The sequence below is a fragment of the Macaca mulatta genome, chromosome 9 (assembly GCF_049350105.2).
Source record: "Macaca mulatta isolate MMU2019108-1 chromosome 9, T2T-MMU8v2.0, whole genome shotgun sequence".
NCBI classification, from domain to species: domain Eukaryota; kingdom Metazoa; phylum Chordata; class Mammalia; order Primates; family Cercopithecidae; genus Macaca; species Macaca mulatta.
The window spans coordinates 71,718,804-71,732,210 of record NC_133414.1 but is presented as its reverse complement, the minus strand read 5'-3'; the positions used below and the strand labels follow the sequence as shown (position 1 = coordinate 71,732,210).

The 13,407-nt window shown below is 50.3% G+C and overlaps 1 protein-coding gene across 2 annotated transcripts in view; it reads right to left on the bottom strand.

Moving 5' to 3' along the window:
* DLG5 (discs large MAGUK scaffold protein 5) overlaps nt 1-12,972 on the bottom strand; it is a 134,321-nt gene extending 121,349 nt beyond the window's left edge. The window contains exon 1 of one of the 2 annotated variants that reach the window (XM_028826435.2): nt 12,428-12,972. In XM_028826435.2, coding sequence (XP_028682268.1) covers nt 12,428-12,731 — 304 coding nt within the window. In that variant the 5' untranslated portion in view covers nt 12,732-12,972. The remainder of the gene's footprint in view (nt 1-12,427) is intronic. The other variant, XM_015147183.3, reaches the window with a different exon arrangement.
* Nucleotides 12,973-13,407: the final 435 nt, after the last annotated feature.

Genomic DNA, 13,407 nt, shown 5'->3' with positions numbered 1-13,407 from the left:
ATCCTCCCGCCTCAGCCTCCCGAATAGCTGGGGCTAAAGGTAGTGTCCCTTTGCCCAGCTAATTTTTTTTTTAATTTTTGTAGACACGTGGTTTTGCCGTGTTGCCCAGGCTGGTCTCGAACTCCTGGGCTCAAGGGATCCTCCTGCCTCGACCTCCTAAAGAGCTGGGATTACAGGTATAAGCCACCATGCCTAGCTCTTGAAAGTCTTTAATAGAATTTTAAAAGGAAGAAAGACAGGGAGGCAGAATGGTTCTTCCTTAAAATGAACTCAATTCCACCTCCAAGTAACTTCTGGCAATCAGCCCATGTTCAGCTTTCTGGGATCAAAAAGAATCAGGTCTTATCACATGCCCTGCACCATCTGAAAATGGGCAGCACCTAAGTCCCTCTAAGTCTCCTTTCCTCAAAAACAAACTCTTCCACCGGGCGCAGTGGCTCACGCCTGTAATCCCAGCACTTTGGGAGGCCGAGGCGGGCGGATCACGAGGTCAGGAGATCGAGACCATCCTGGCTAACACGGTGAAACCCCGTCTCTACTAAAAATACAAAAAATGAGCCGGGCGTGGTGGTGCGTGCCTGTAGTCCCAGCTACTTGGAGGCTGAGGCAGGAGAATGGTGTGAACCCGGGAGGCGGGGCTTGCAGTGAGCCAAGATAGTGTCACTGCACTCCAGCCTGGGCGACAAAGTGAGACTCCGTCTCAAAAAAAAAACAAAAACAAAAAAAAAACAACTCTTCAAGGTCCTTTTGGAACTGAACTCCTCACAGGTCACAGCAATGCCCTCCTTAAAAATGTGGGCTCCAGGACAAAAGGATTGTGAAGGTGTGTTTTGAGCAGCCCAGAGAAGCATGGGCCTCCTCGTCCACTACAGGCCTCTGCCGTGGGCATCTCTCACTTGAACTCCAAGTATGGCCTATGCCCTGGGATGCCTCCTGATTCCATGCACGGGCTGTGAGTTTGTTCTCTACTCAGGGACAAGCTACCCCCAATTGCTCCAGAGGCGGCAGCAGCAGCTTGCTCCTGTCTCACCTAAATCATCTCCATCCTCACCAAAGCCCTGGTAGAATACCATTAGCCACTCTTCTACAGATGGGGAAGAGAAATCAGGCCCAGGAGGTTAAGCAACTTAAAGTCACAGAGCTTAGGAGTAAAGAGCAAAGATTTAAATCCCGGTCTGTGGGGGTCCCCAAGAATAGACTCATGACATTCAGATGTCTCTAGTCCTGCAGCCTTGCTCCCTGGCTCCAAACCCACCAAGAATGCCCCCTGGGTCACTCATCCATGTCCTTCTCCTCCCAGGAGTAACGTAACACTCTGAAAGCAGAGGTCACCTTCCCCGCCTCCCAGCCCAGCACCTTTCAGGGGCTCAGCAAAGACTTGCCCAAAACTTAACCAGTCCCAGATCTGCAGCCGCCAAACCACCAGGATGGCTCTCCACACATCCTTCCAAGGCTCTCCCAGAAACCCCAACTGTGGCCCAAAGCCCAGTTCTCTTCACTCATTTCTAGTCTCTAGAGCAACTAAAAGAACAATAAGCACAAAACCAGACTTCACTATTGGCAAACCCCATAGGGGAAACGGGACCAGAGAAGACACACATCTATAAAACAATGACTACTGGCCCCAGAATCACATGTGACTATTTCAGCTGGTATCAGAATTCAAAAGGCTAGGGGCTGAGCACAGTGACTCACACCTGTAAACGCAGCACTTTGGGAGGCTGAAGCAGGTGGATCACGAGGTCAGGAGTTCAAGACCAGCCTGGCCAAGATAGTGAAACCCCATTTCTCCTAAAAATACAAAAATTAGCCAGGTGCAGTGGCAGGCACCTGTAATCCCAGTTACTCGGGAGGCTGAGGCAGGAGAATTGCTTGAACCCGGGGAACGAAGGTTGCACTGAACTGAGATTACACCACTGCACTCCAGCCTGAGCAACAGAGTGAGATGCCGTCTCAAAAAAAAAAAAAAAAGGAAAGTTTAGGGTTTTGGTGCTCTGAATGAGAGGGCTAGGGGAAACGTAAAAAAATGATGGTATATGTTGATGTTCCAGTTTCATACATTAATGTTTTAATTTCCCAAAAATGTATTCCTCAGAACACTGATGTCACAAGATGCTCCGTGATAAAGGACTCTGTGGTTAAATCAGTTTGGGAAACACTGCCTAATAAAGCCACTCTAGTAGAGCCCCAAAGCACACTGGCTTAGCCCTCTCAAGGGGCCTGCAGAAAAGAACCTAGCACTGCCTGGATGCATTTGACCACAGAACCCTTTTAGGGCATAGCAGCACCAACATCCCAGCAAACTAGCAGTTAGAAGATGTTTCTTTGGGAAATGCTGATCTAGGCCTTTTGAAAGAAAGTCTCAATAGCCTTGTTATCCCGGATTTGAGACTGAAAAACCAAACCAATTCTGAACGGGATAAGGAGGAAGTATCCACAGAGCAGAAATAACGAACATACTTCAAGGCCTTTAGGGATGAAGATGTAAGTACTGAAAACACAAAGAAAATGTGTGAACATTCCTTGGCTGCCAGATATGAATACCACTAGGATTGTTTGGTTAACGTCTGGCCTTCAAAGAGTCACATGTAGGATGGGTGCGGTAGCTCATGTCAATAATGGATTGTTTGAGGCCAGGAGTTCGAGACCAGCCTGGGCAATATAGTGAGACCTTGTCTCTACTAAAAATAAAAAGAAATTAGCTGGGCATGGTGGCACATGCCTGTAGTACCAACTACTCAGGAGGCTGAGGTAGGAGGATTGCTTGAGCCCAGGAGGTTGAGGCTGCAGTAAGCCATGATCACGCCACTGCACTCAGCCCAAACAACAAAGCAAGACCCTGTCTCAAAAAGTAAGAGAGTCACAGATAACTACTGAACTGTCCTAAGACTTTCCAAACCATATCTGAAGGAAGAAAAAAAATTTTTTTTTTTTTTGTGAGAGAGTTTCGCTCTTGCTGCCCAGGCTAGAGTGCAATGGCACAATCTCAGCTAACTGCAGCCTCTGCCTCATGGATTCAAGCAATTCTCCTGCCTCAGCCTCCCAAGTAGCTGGGATTGCAGGCACACACCACCACACCCAGCTATTTTTTGTATTTTTAGTAGAGATGGGGTTTCATCATGTTGGCCAGGCTGGTCTCAAACTCCTGGCCTCAGGTGATCCACCCGCCTCGGCCTCCCAAAGTGCTGGGATTACAGACATGAGCCACTGCGCCTGGTCAAAAACAATTTTCAGAAGAAAAAAAGGAAAGAAAATGCTATCCACCCCCATGTCAGGGTGCTGTGAACAGTGTGGATTTTCTTAATTAAAACTCAAAGTAAGCAGTATGGTACCTTCTCAAAAAATTGAACATAGAATTACCATATGACCCAGCAAGTTCACTTCTGGGTATAAACCCAAAAGAGAAAGCAGGAACTCAAAGAGATATTTGTACACCCATGGTGTCATAGCAGCATTATTCACAATGGCCAAAAGATGAAGACAACTCAAGTATATCCATCAACAGGTAAAGAAAGAAATAAAATATAGAATATAATATATATAGGAATATTATTTGGCCTAATAAAGGAATTTTGACACATACTACAACATGGATGAACCTTGAGGACTTTATGCTTAGAGAAGTAAGCCAGTCACAAAAAGACAAATCTGTATTGACTTCACTCATAAAAGATATCTAAAGTAGTCAAATTCTTAGAAACAGACAACTTGTGAGGCCAAGGCGGCCAGATGGCTTGAACCCAGGAGTTCAAGACTAGCCTGGGCAACATGGCAAAGCCCCATCTCTGAAAAAAAAAAATGCAAAAAATACAAAAACAAAAAATTAGCTGGGCATGGTGGCAGGTGCCTGTAGTCCCAACTACTCGGGAGGCTGAGACTGGAGAATGGCGTGAACCTGGGAGGCGGAGCTTGCAGTGAGCCGAGATCGCTCCACTGCACTGCAGCCTGGACCACAGAACGAGACTCCATCTCAAAAAATAAAAAATAAATACAAAAAGGAGCTGGGTGTGGTGGCATGTGCCTGTAGTCCCTGCTACTCAGAAGGCTGAGATAGGAAGATTGATTGAGCATGGGAGGTCGAGGCTGCAGTGAACCATGACTGTACCACTGCACTCCATGCACTCCAGCCTGAGCAACAGAGTGAGACCCCATCTCCAAAAAAAAAAAAAAAAAGAAGAGAGAGAGAGAAAGAAGGAAGGAAGGAAGGAAGGAAGGAAGGAAGGAAGGAAAGAAGGAAAGAAGGAAACGAACGAACAGACAGAAAGTATTCATATAATGGTGACTGTCAAGGCCTAGGAGGCCATGTAGAGTTATTATTCAAAAGGTAGAGTTTCGATTTTGCAAGATGAAAAACTTCTAGGGATGGATGGTGTTGATGTTTGCACAACAGTGTAAAAATACTTAATGCTAGCCGGTGCAGTGGCTCACGCCTGTAATCCCAGCACTTTGGGAGGCCAAGGCGGGCAGATCATTTGAAGAGAGGAGTTCAAGATCAGCCCGGCCAACATGGGGAAACCTTGTCTCTACTAAAAATACAAAAAAATTAGCCAGGCGTGGTGGCACATGCCCGTAGTCCCAGCCACTCGGGAGGCTGAGGCTGGAGAATTGCTGAAACTGGGGAGGCAGAGCTTGCAGTGAGCCGAGATCACGCTACTGTACTCCAGCCTGGGCGCCAGAGTGAGACTCCGTATCAAAAAAAAAAAAAAGGTTTCAATGGTAAATTTCATGTTATGTAAATTATTATCACAATTTTGTTTAAATCCTCAAAGTAAATGGGTTATGAGCCTTTTTGAAGTGTGAAATGAACGTCAAGGTCAACAGTCAACTAGGAATTATCCACCAAGGGTTTAGAGGGATAGACTGCCAACATGGGACACTCCAACCATCTCTGTTTGGTTTAAAATGCTTCTGTAGCTCTTTTGTGGAATGCAGTCTCAAAAAGATCAATAGAGATATACAGTTCAGAGGTATGCAATCTATCCCAGGTAAAAGGCGAAAAAAAATCCAATTTCCCCCCAGCACAATCCCATTTAAGATTCTTCCCTGCTGAACACACATAGCATCCCTACTGCCCAGGCCAACACGCAGCTCAGCCCTCTTTCTCTACGTCTGCTACTTCTGTGGCTCACACCTTCCCAGGGTTTCAGGAAATGACTGTAGAGCCCCCTCACACAAGGCAGAACATACAGGTGGTTGAAATGAGGTGGGACAAAAAAAACTGAGACAATGGCCAGCAGCGGTGGCTCATGCCTATAATCTCAGCATTCTGGGAGGCTGAGGCAGGCGGATCACCTGAGGTCAGGAGTTCCGGACCAGCCTGGCCAAGATGGCAAAACCCCGCCTCTACTAAAAATACAAAAATTAGCTGGGGGTGGTGGTGCGTACCTGTAATCCCAGCTACTCAGGAAGCTGAGACAAGAGAATCACTTGAACCTGGGAGGCAGAGGTTTCAGTGAGCTGAGATTGCATCACTGCACTCCAGCCTGGGTGACAGAGTAAGGCTCCATCTCAAAAAAAAAAAAAAAAAAAAAAAACTGAGACAAAATATTTATCCTACTCTGCTTACTTTTCCAGGAAATGGAAAGCCAGAGTATCAAAAACCACTCAACACTAACATTAAATCAGATTAACAGCAATCCTGATGTAGAGCTGGAAGGGCCCCCAAAATCGAGTCCAACCCAATCACCCAACCTCCTTGGACCAAATGGCACCTGGGAAGTGTTCAAAACCCCACAGGAATGAGCAAGTCCCCCGTCAATGCTCAACCTCTTCTGTTTTGACTGTTGAACTGGGGAAAAAAAAAAAAAAAAAAAACAAGCACCAGGAAGCTAAAAGGCTCTGCCAAGGTCAAGATTTTGCAGTTACGAGCAGATCTCCAGTTCAGGGCTTTTTTTTTTTTTTTTTTTTTTTTTAAGAAAAGTTCCTCAGTATTCTTTTGAGGGCATCAAGTTGACATTCAAATTCTATGTGTAGAAAGGGAATGACTCTCTACTCTTACAACAGCCAGTGTGGGTGCTCCACATGGCTCCTGGCAGCCAGCCCCACACCGCCAGTACCTGATGGGCAACCTTGGGGACTTCAGACATCAATGTCACACCACCTGCTTCCATCACAGACATACCGTGGGCGGTGATATCCATGTGTACATCTGGGGCTTGCTCAAGCCTTCCTCCTCTCCCACAGCCTCTGCCACCATGAGGTCACCACTTAGGAATCTGTATGTATATTTGAAGAGGATCTGGACAAGGATACATCATTCACTTTACACACAGCTGACTATTCATTCGTTCAACAAAAAGTTATTGCACACCCATCTTGTACCAGGCTCTATTCTGGGAATGAGGACTATAATAGCAAATTTGGTTCAGGGAGGACAGCTCTGACACCTGCTTGGCATAGTATACAAGGAGCTCCCACAGAACCTCAGAAACACCAGGAGATTCCCGGTTTTCTGGCTCTAAGGTTAGTTGCTGTCTACTACTCTCACTGTTGTGCTATATTGCTCAGGGTAACAAAATGCTCTTCCACTTTTCTTACCATGGATTGTCAAACAGCACAGTGAAGTAGTTAGTGTTTTCATTACTTTGTAGAGGAGATAAGCTCACAAGGATTAAAAACCTTGCTCAAGGTCTAAAACCTTGTAAAGTCTGATCATCACTACCTAGACCCACCGTCCCACTCCAGCAATGACGGCGTGTGCTAACTGTATTATCGCACAAAGGTGGCAATGCTTGGAGTGGACATTCATCTGCTCTTTTACCTGTGCAACATCGCTCCTGCTTGTCTTCCTTTACACAACTGCTCTGCCTCACTAAAAAACCCACATAGTATTGGAATGGGCTGCCAATCATAGTAGCCCATCATCTTACCCTGTGGTTCCACTGCTGGGCACAGGGCCAAAGCTGAGCCAGTCTTAGTCCTCTAGCCCTGGCCACAGTCACCGGGACTCACACAGACACATAACGCTGGCCAGACCAATCAGAATCCTCCCATGAGGTTTTCCTGGGCTGACTGGATAGAGCTCCCTTTCTTCCCTGGTCAGGGGCTGTGAACACGAACAGAGGGGCCTGAAGTCATGTTCAGACCCGTGGGAAAAGCCCACAGCATCGATCCAAGAGGTCAAATGTCCCAAAGGCCAGTTTCCACCATCCATCCAAAGGTTGTGGAATATTCTAAGTCAATACATTTCTCTTTTTCTACCTAAGATGGTCTGAGCTAAGTTTCTATCATTTTGCAATAAAGGTACCCTGAAATGATACAGATAAAATCTGCCCTTCACTTAGAAATCTCTTCTCACTCATTAATTTCAAATGCCTCTGCCACTTCCTCTCAAGTAACACAAAACAACCTAAATTAGCCATGCAGGGTGGCGTGTACCTGTAATCTCAGCTGCTAAGGAGGCTGAGGCAGGAGGATGGCTTGAGCTCAGGAGTTTGAGGCTGCAGTGAGCTATGATTGCACCACTGCACTCCACTGTGTCTAAAAAAATAAGTAAATAAACAAACGAAAGAACCAAAAGAAAAACTACAATAGCTGGAGCTTTTACTTATATCCCTTGCCCTGCTGACCCTCCAGGGTAGAGGGGATGAAGAAAAGGTGGCTGGTACCTGAAGGAAGTAGAGAGAGAACAAAAGGCCCAGGCAACCTCTACTGAATAATAAATAACCTACACCTGACAATCAGCACCCAACTGCACTAGTCCCACTGGAAAAGCCTGGCAGGGTTATTTCCTTGGGAGAAAAAAAAAAAAAAAAACTTCCAGCTCTAACTTCTGACAGTGTACAATGCCTAAATTCAAACCCCTCCTCAGCCTAGCCATCAAGGTCCTCCAGATTACCTCTGCATCCCCATCTCCGTTCCACCCAGAGCCAAGGCCAATGCCCTGCTCTGCTCAGGCTGGGTAAACACACGGCTCCTCTCTACAGCTCAGCCTCTGCTGCCCACACGTCCTCCCTCCATCCCTCCAGGCATTCAGAGCTTCGCTTCAACACCAAGTCCCAGCACATTCGCGAAGCTCTCCTCAGCTTCTGCAGCAGATGCTGCGGGCTCCACTCTCTTAAGTTTGATGAAGCAAGTGAGTCAGTTCACCAAGAAAGTAAAGAGGAGGCATGGGAGGTGTGGGGAGTGGGAACGATAAGGAAACATTAGGCACTGAGCACGGGAGAGGTCCAGCGGGCACTCACCGAGTTCTGCCATTTCTGCCTCCCAAGAGAGGCCTGGTGGGAATGACTTGAGGAGTCCCACATTTAGATGGTAATGAAAGCCACTAGAGGTGAATGAGAGTATCTGGGGAAAGTATGTAGCATATTGAGTTTTTAATACAAGAAAAAGCCTATTTGTGCATCTGTATCAGTTGATCTGTCTCATAATGTCACTCTCATGAGTGTCCCATTCCCCCAACAAGGTGGCAAGCTACGGGCTAGAATTACATCCTGTGTACCCCGGCCCCTATCTATACCCCAGCCCCACCTGGTGACAGAGGCAGGCAGTGTAGCACCATTAGCCCATCTTACAGATGAAGATACTGAGGCTCACTCCAGGGGCATGGAGTTGAGAATCCTCAAGGGAAAAAACCCAGGTGTTTCCCTGAATCAAAGAGAAAAAACAAAGGACTGCATGGGGCTCCAAGTGACCACGCTAGACTCGGTTACTGGGAAAAACAAGAGACCCAACTGAGCCACTCAGAAGTAAACAATTCTGTCCTCCCCCTACCACCAGCTGGGGCAAAGGTGTTCACTTGTTCCCTACAGATCTACATATCAAATCCAGGACAAGACAAAGCTACGTAATTTCAGAGTCCCCCAGTGACTGGAAATCTCCTGAAGTTGTAGTGGGAAGGCCTAACCAGGGAACAGGAAAAACCACCCCTAGACAAGGAATCAGGAGCACTGGGCTTGGCCTTGACTCCGGCACTTTTCTGCACTGTGACTTCTTCCTTACAGACAGGGCCCTGGAACTAAATGACATGAAGATCATAAGACACCACTCATCTCCCTGGGGCTGCCACGGAGTCAATGAGATATGAAGATAGGACACAAAATCCTGACCACAACACTGTGTGCCTCCTAGTTGCTCCACACCCCCAGGCCTGAGCATGGTGGGTTATGAATGTTTGGGGATCTAACTCAGTAAGAGTTGCCCCGATGGGTTGGGTTTGCTCACCTGCCCACCAGCACCCAGGCATGTGTCCTCCCCAGTTTCCTTCCAGTTCCAGGCCCCACGTGGTAGGCTGCTGCCAATGCAGACTCCCTCAGCACCCAAGTGCCAGTGGGGGATGGGCACTCTGGACCAGGAGCCCACACAAGGTGTCCATCAAGGAAGCTCCAGAGAGACGGTGCCAAAGCAGCACCCATTGATGCTAAGGATCCTAGGGAGCCAGCTGGTTCCTCTCTCAGGCTCCGCAATGGCCTCGAACTGAGGCCAATTCACACCCAGAGCTGCCGCCCAGAGCACAGAGTGGAAATCACTCAGGAGCGGAAGGAGGCAGGACCAAGTGCTGGATTTTCCTGACTATGACTCCTCAAGGAAGAAGACTTCCATTCCTTCAGCCAGAGCCACTCTCATGCACTGAGCTTTGACCATAAGAAACACTTCCTAGCTAAAAGAAAAAAAAGCGAAAAACTGGAGACCTGTAACACAGCAATTCACCCTTCACAAAGGAGCCCCCCCCACCCCCACCCCAGGGGCAGTGGCTCACTCCTGTAGTCCCAACACTTTTGGGAGGCAGAGGCAAGCAGATCGCTTGAACTCAGGAGTTCGAGACCATCCTGGACAACATGGAGAAACCCCATCTCTGCAAAATATACAAAAATTAGCTGGTGTGGTGGCATGTTCCTGTGGTCCCAGCTACTTGGGGGGGCTGAGGCAGGAGGATGGCTTGAGACTGGGAGGCGGAGGCTGCAGTGAGCCGAGACTGTGCCACTGCACTCCAGCCTGGGTGACACAGAGAGACCCTGTCTCAAAAAAAAAAAAAAAAAAGCCCCCAACACGCCACTGTTTGCTGACATACCATGTCACCCTCTCCGCCAGGGGCTTCAGGTGGCATCTTGCCATACCAAATGCTGTCCTAACTTTTTTCTTTCTTTTTCTTGAGATGGAGTCTTGCTCTGTCACCCAGGCTGGAATGCAGTGGCACCATGTCGGCTCACTGCAACCTCCACTTCCCAGAGTCAAGTGATTCTCCTGCTTCAGCCTCCCAAGTAGCTGGGACTACAGGCGCCCACCACCACGCCCAGCTAATTTTTGTATTTTTAGTACAAACGGGGTTTCACCATGTTGGCCAGGCTGGTCTCGAACTCCTGGCCTTAAGTGATCTGCCTGCCTCAGCCTCCCAAAGTGCTGGGATTACAGGCATGAGCCACCACATCCAGCCAACTTTTTTTTAATGTATTAAATAAAATGAACTTAACTTCTCCTTGAAAATTATTTTTCTAAGGATTTCATGACCCTCTCCAAAGTCACAGAACTCTGCATTGTGGTAAAACTGGGGTCTGAAATCAATGCCTGAGGGGATAAAATCCAAACCCTAATCTCTGCCTTCCTTAGAGGTCACAACTAGCTCCTGGAACTTCAGCCCCATGAGGCCCCACATTCTCCACCAGGCACGGAAAGGATGAGACCTAATTAATGGCAATTGATCCATCAATCAATCTATTCTCAGAGATTAAGGTGAGCATTGATTCACATGCTTCCAAACGCAGACTTCTAGCCTGTACTCTTAACTTCTGTGCTTCCTAGGAAAGACTTCCAGAAACAGATCTTAACTTCTTCCTTCAGAGATAGATTAGATACACAGATACAATTTAAAAAAAAAAATTACTTTGTTGGGATCCCCTCTGTCCTTGTCCTCATGGCCACATCTGACAGTCCCTTCCTAGCATCTCCCAAAGCACTATCCCAGGAAAGGATTAGGTTTGCCCAGCAACTCTGACATGACCACAACTGGGGGGAAAGAATGCAGGTTTGACGGACAGAGATGCAAGTCAGAAGCTCAAAGTGGAGACAGGAGGACCACCAATGAAATGACCTGCTGTGTGGCCAGCAGTTTAGTCTCTCTGCCAGTTTCCTGCAGCTATAAAAAGTGAGGTTAAGATGGCCAATATAAGAGAGCTGTTACCAGGAACGGCTTATAAAATCATTCCCTTAATAAGTGGAGCTTTTAACAGCCAAATAAACGGCTCCCATCAGCCTTTGACCTTCAAGTTGCTAAGGGCAATTTCTCAGCCCTCTCGGTTCACTTGTTTTTCTTTTATACATATATCTTTATTTATTTTTACTGTACCTATCGATTCACTGTTAAAACAAGGACAAGACCTAGAAAGATGGCACTTTGTTTCCTGGCTCTGAACAAGTTCAAACAATAGGTTATAATTCAAAATTCCTGGTCCCCAATACTTTCTGGGCATTTTAACCACTCCAAGTCAGAGTCTTCTCTCTGGCAAAGAATAACAGAAAGCTCACATAGTGGCAACGACAATTGAACGTGACAAGGCAGAGTGCCTGCCACAATAATAGATGCTCAATAAATGCTTGTTCTCTTCCTCCCTCAGTGCCATGTCTTCTTCCTCCAGCTGCCTTGTCTGAAAGGCTGGCTCCACACTCCGCGACCAGACCAGGACAAGCCTACCACTTGTCAGAAACTCCCGCCAGTATCCGTTCTTGCCCCGAAACACACACTTACAAATCAGTCATCCCCAAGACCAAGGACACAGGGGTTCCAAAAGGCACCCCCAAGGGAACCAGTCACCAGCCTTCCTCCTTAAGCAGCTCGGTGCTCTCAGGGAGGGAACTTAGCCCCAACAGCCACTACTAGGATTTTCCCATGGTGCAATGCAACTTCCCCAACTTTTCAGGGCCCACAGTTTCCAAAGAAACCCAGGCAGGCATTGTGCACAATCAGCCACAAGTCCGGGCGAGACTGGGCTCTGAGCAGAGAAAAGGGAGCTGGGACAGCCAGAAAATGAAAAGGCAGCGGTGGCCCCGGCACAGGATGGCAGGCACCAAAATTTAAGAGTATGGGTCCTGGCCCAGGTCCCATTCTTTTAGACGTTATCCTTGGTTAAAGGCTAGCACAGGGTCCCAGAAGACTAGCGGGTGGTTAGGAGCCTCACAAAAGGGACTGATGAACATCCTTCGAGGTACCCCCTACCCGCTACTGGACCTGGTGGCCCCCGGGGACCCTGCCGCCGAGGCACCTGAGGGTGAAGGCCTTCAGCTGGGGGCATTGTTCACAGCGAACGGCGGGACTTGGGGAGGCGGCGGGACTTTGGGGTCCGCGCACCGCCGCCTCCCCAGCTGGGCTAGAGGAACGAGTCCACCAAGGCCATCGCCAGGTGGAGCGGCGGCCCCGGCGAGGTCCCCCTCCGCCAGCAGGAGGGAGAAGCGGAGGGCGCGTCCCAGAGGCGGGGGTCGAGGGTCTGCCACTCACCCGCTCCTTCCGCGGGCTGCGGCGGCCCGACGACGCCGTTCAGGTAGAGAATGGGCAGCAGGTGAGGCTGCGTCTTCTCCAGCGCCGCCCGCAGGTCCTGGAAGTGGTCCCGCTCCTTGGCCAGGAGCAGCTTGAGCAGCAGCTCCGCCTTGGCGCCTCCCGCCTCCTCGTCCAGCTGCCGCCGCTCGCCGGGACTGAGCGCTCCCGCGGCCTCGAGCAGCCCGAGCACGGCTTCCACCTCCGTCATGGCCTGGGCCAGGCTCTGCTGACACTGGGCGAGCAGCTCCCGGCGCTGGGGCTCCATGGTGGCGGGCTGCGCCGCCCCGCCCCGCCGGACGCCTCCCGGGCCCCCCGAGGCCGGCGGGCGGGCGGGCGAGCGCCTCGGCAGCAGCCCTAGCGCGCCGGGAGCCGCGAGGCGGCGGGAGCCATGGGCTGGGGCCGGGGCCTGGGCGGGCTGGGGGCCCGGGGCGGCGGGCGGCGCTCAGCAGCGGCCGCCTCCCGGGCTCCGGAGCGCAGCCATGTTGGCTGCCGCGGCGGCGGGACTGGAAGAGGAGGAGGAGGAGACGCAGGAGGAGAAGGAGGAGGCGGAGGTGGGGACGGCGGCCGGGGCGCGCCCCGAGGCCGGGCTCCAGCCGGGCATGCTCCCCCTCCCCCTCAGCCTCCGCGCGCGCCGCCCGCCCCGCGAGAAAACTCGCCCCGAAAGCCGGGCCGCGCGCCGCCCCCGGAGCGAGACTACAACTCCCGGGAGAAAGTCGCCTGGGCAGTGTTCCCCGGGCCCCCGACGGCTCCGACCCGGCTCGGAGGCTGCCTCGGCCCCCGTGCACCCCGGTCCGGTTCACCGGGGCCCCGCAGCCGCCGTCCGCTCCGCCATAGCCCCAGCCCCGCCGCCGCCGGCCGGTCCCTCCTCTCTCCCCTCCCCAGGCCGTCCCTCCGGGAGGTGGCAGCAGCGGAGGAGGGGACGGGCGGAGGGGGGGACGGGC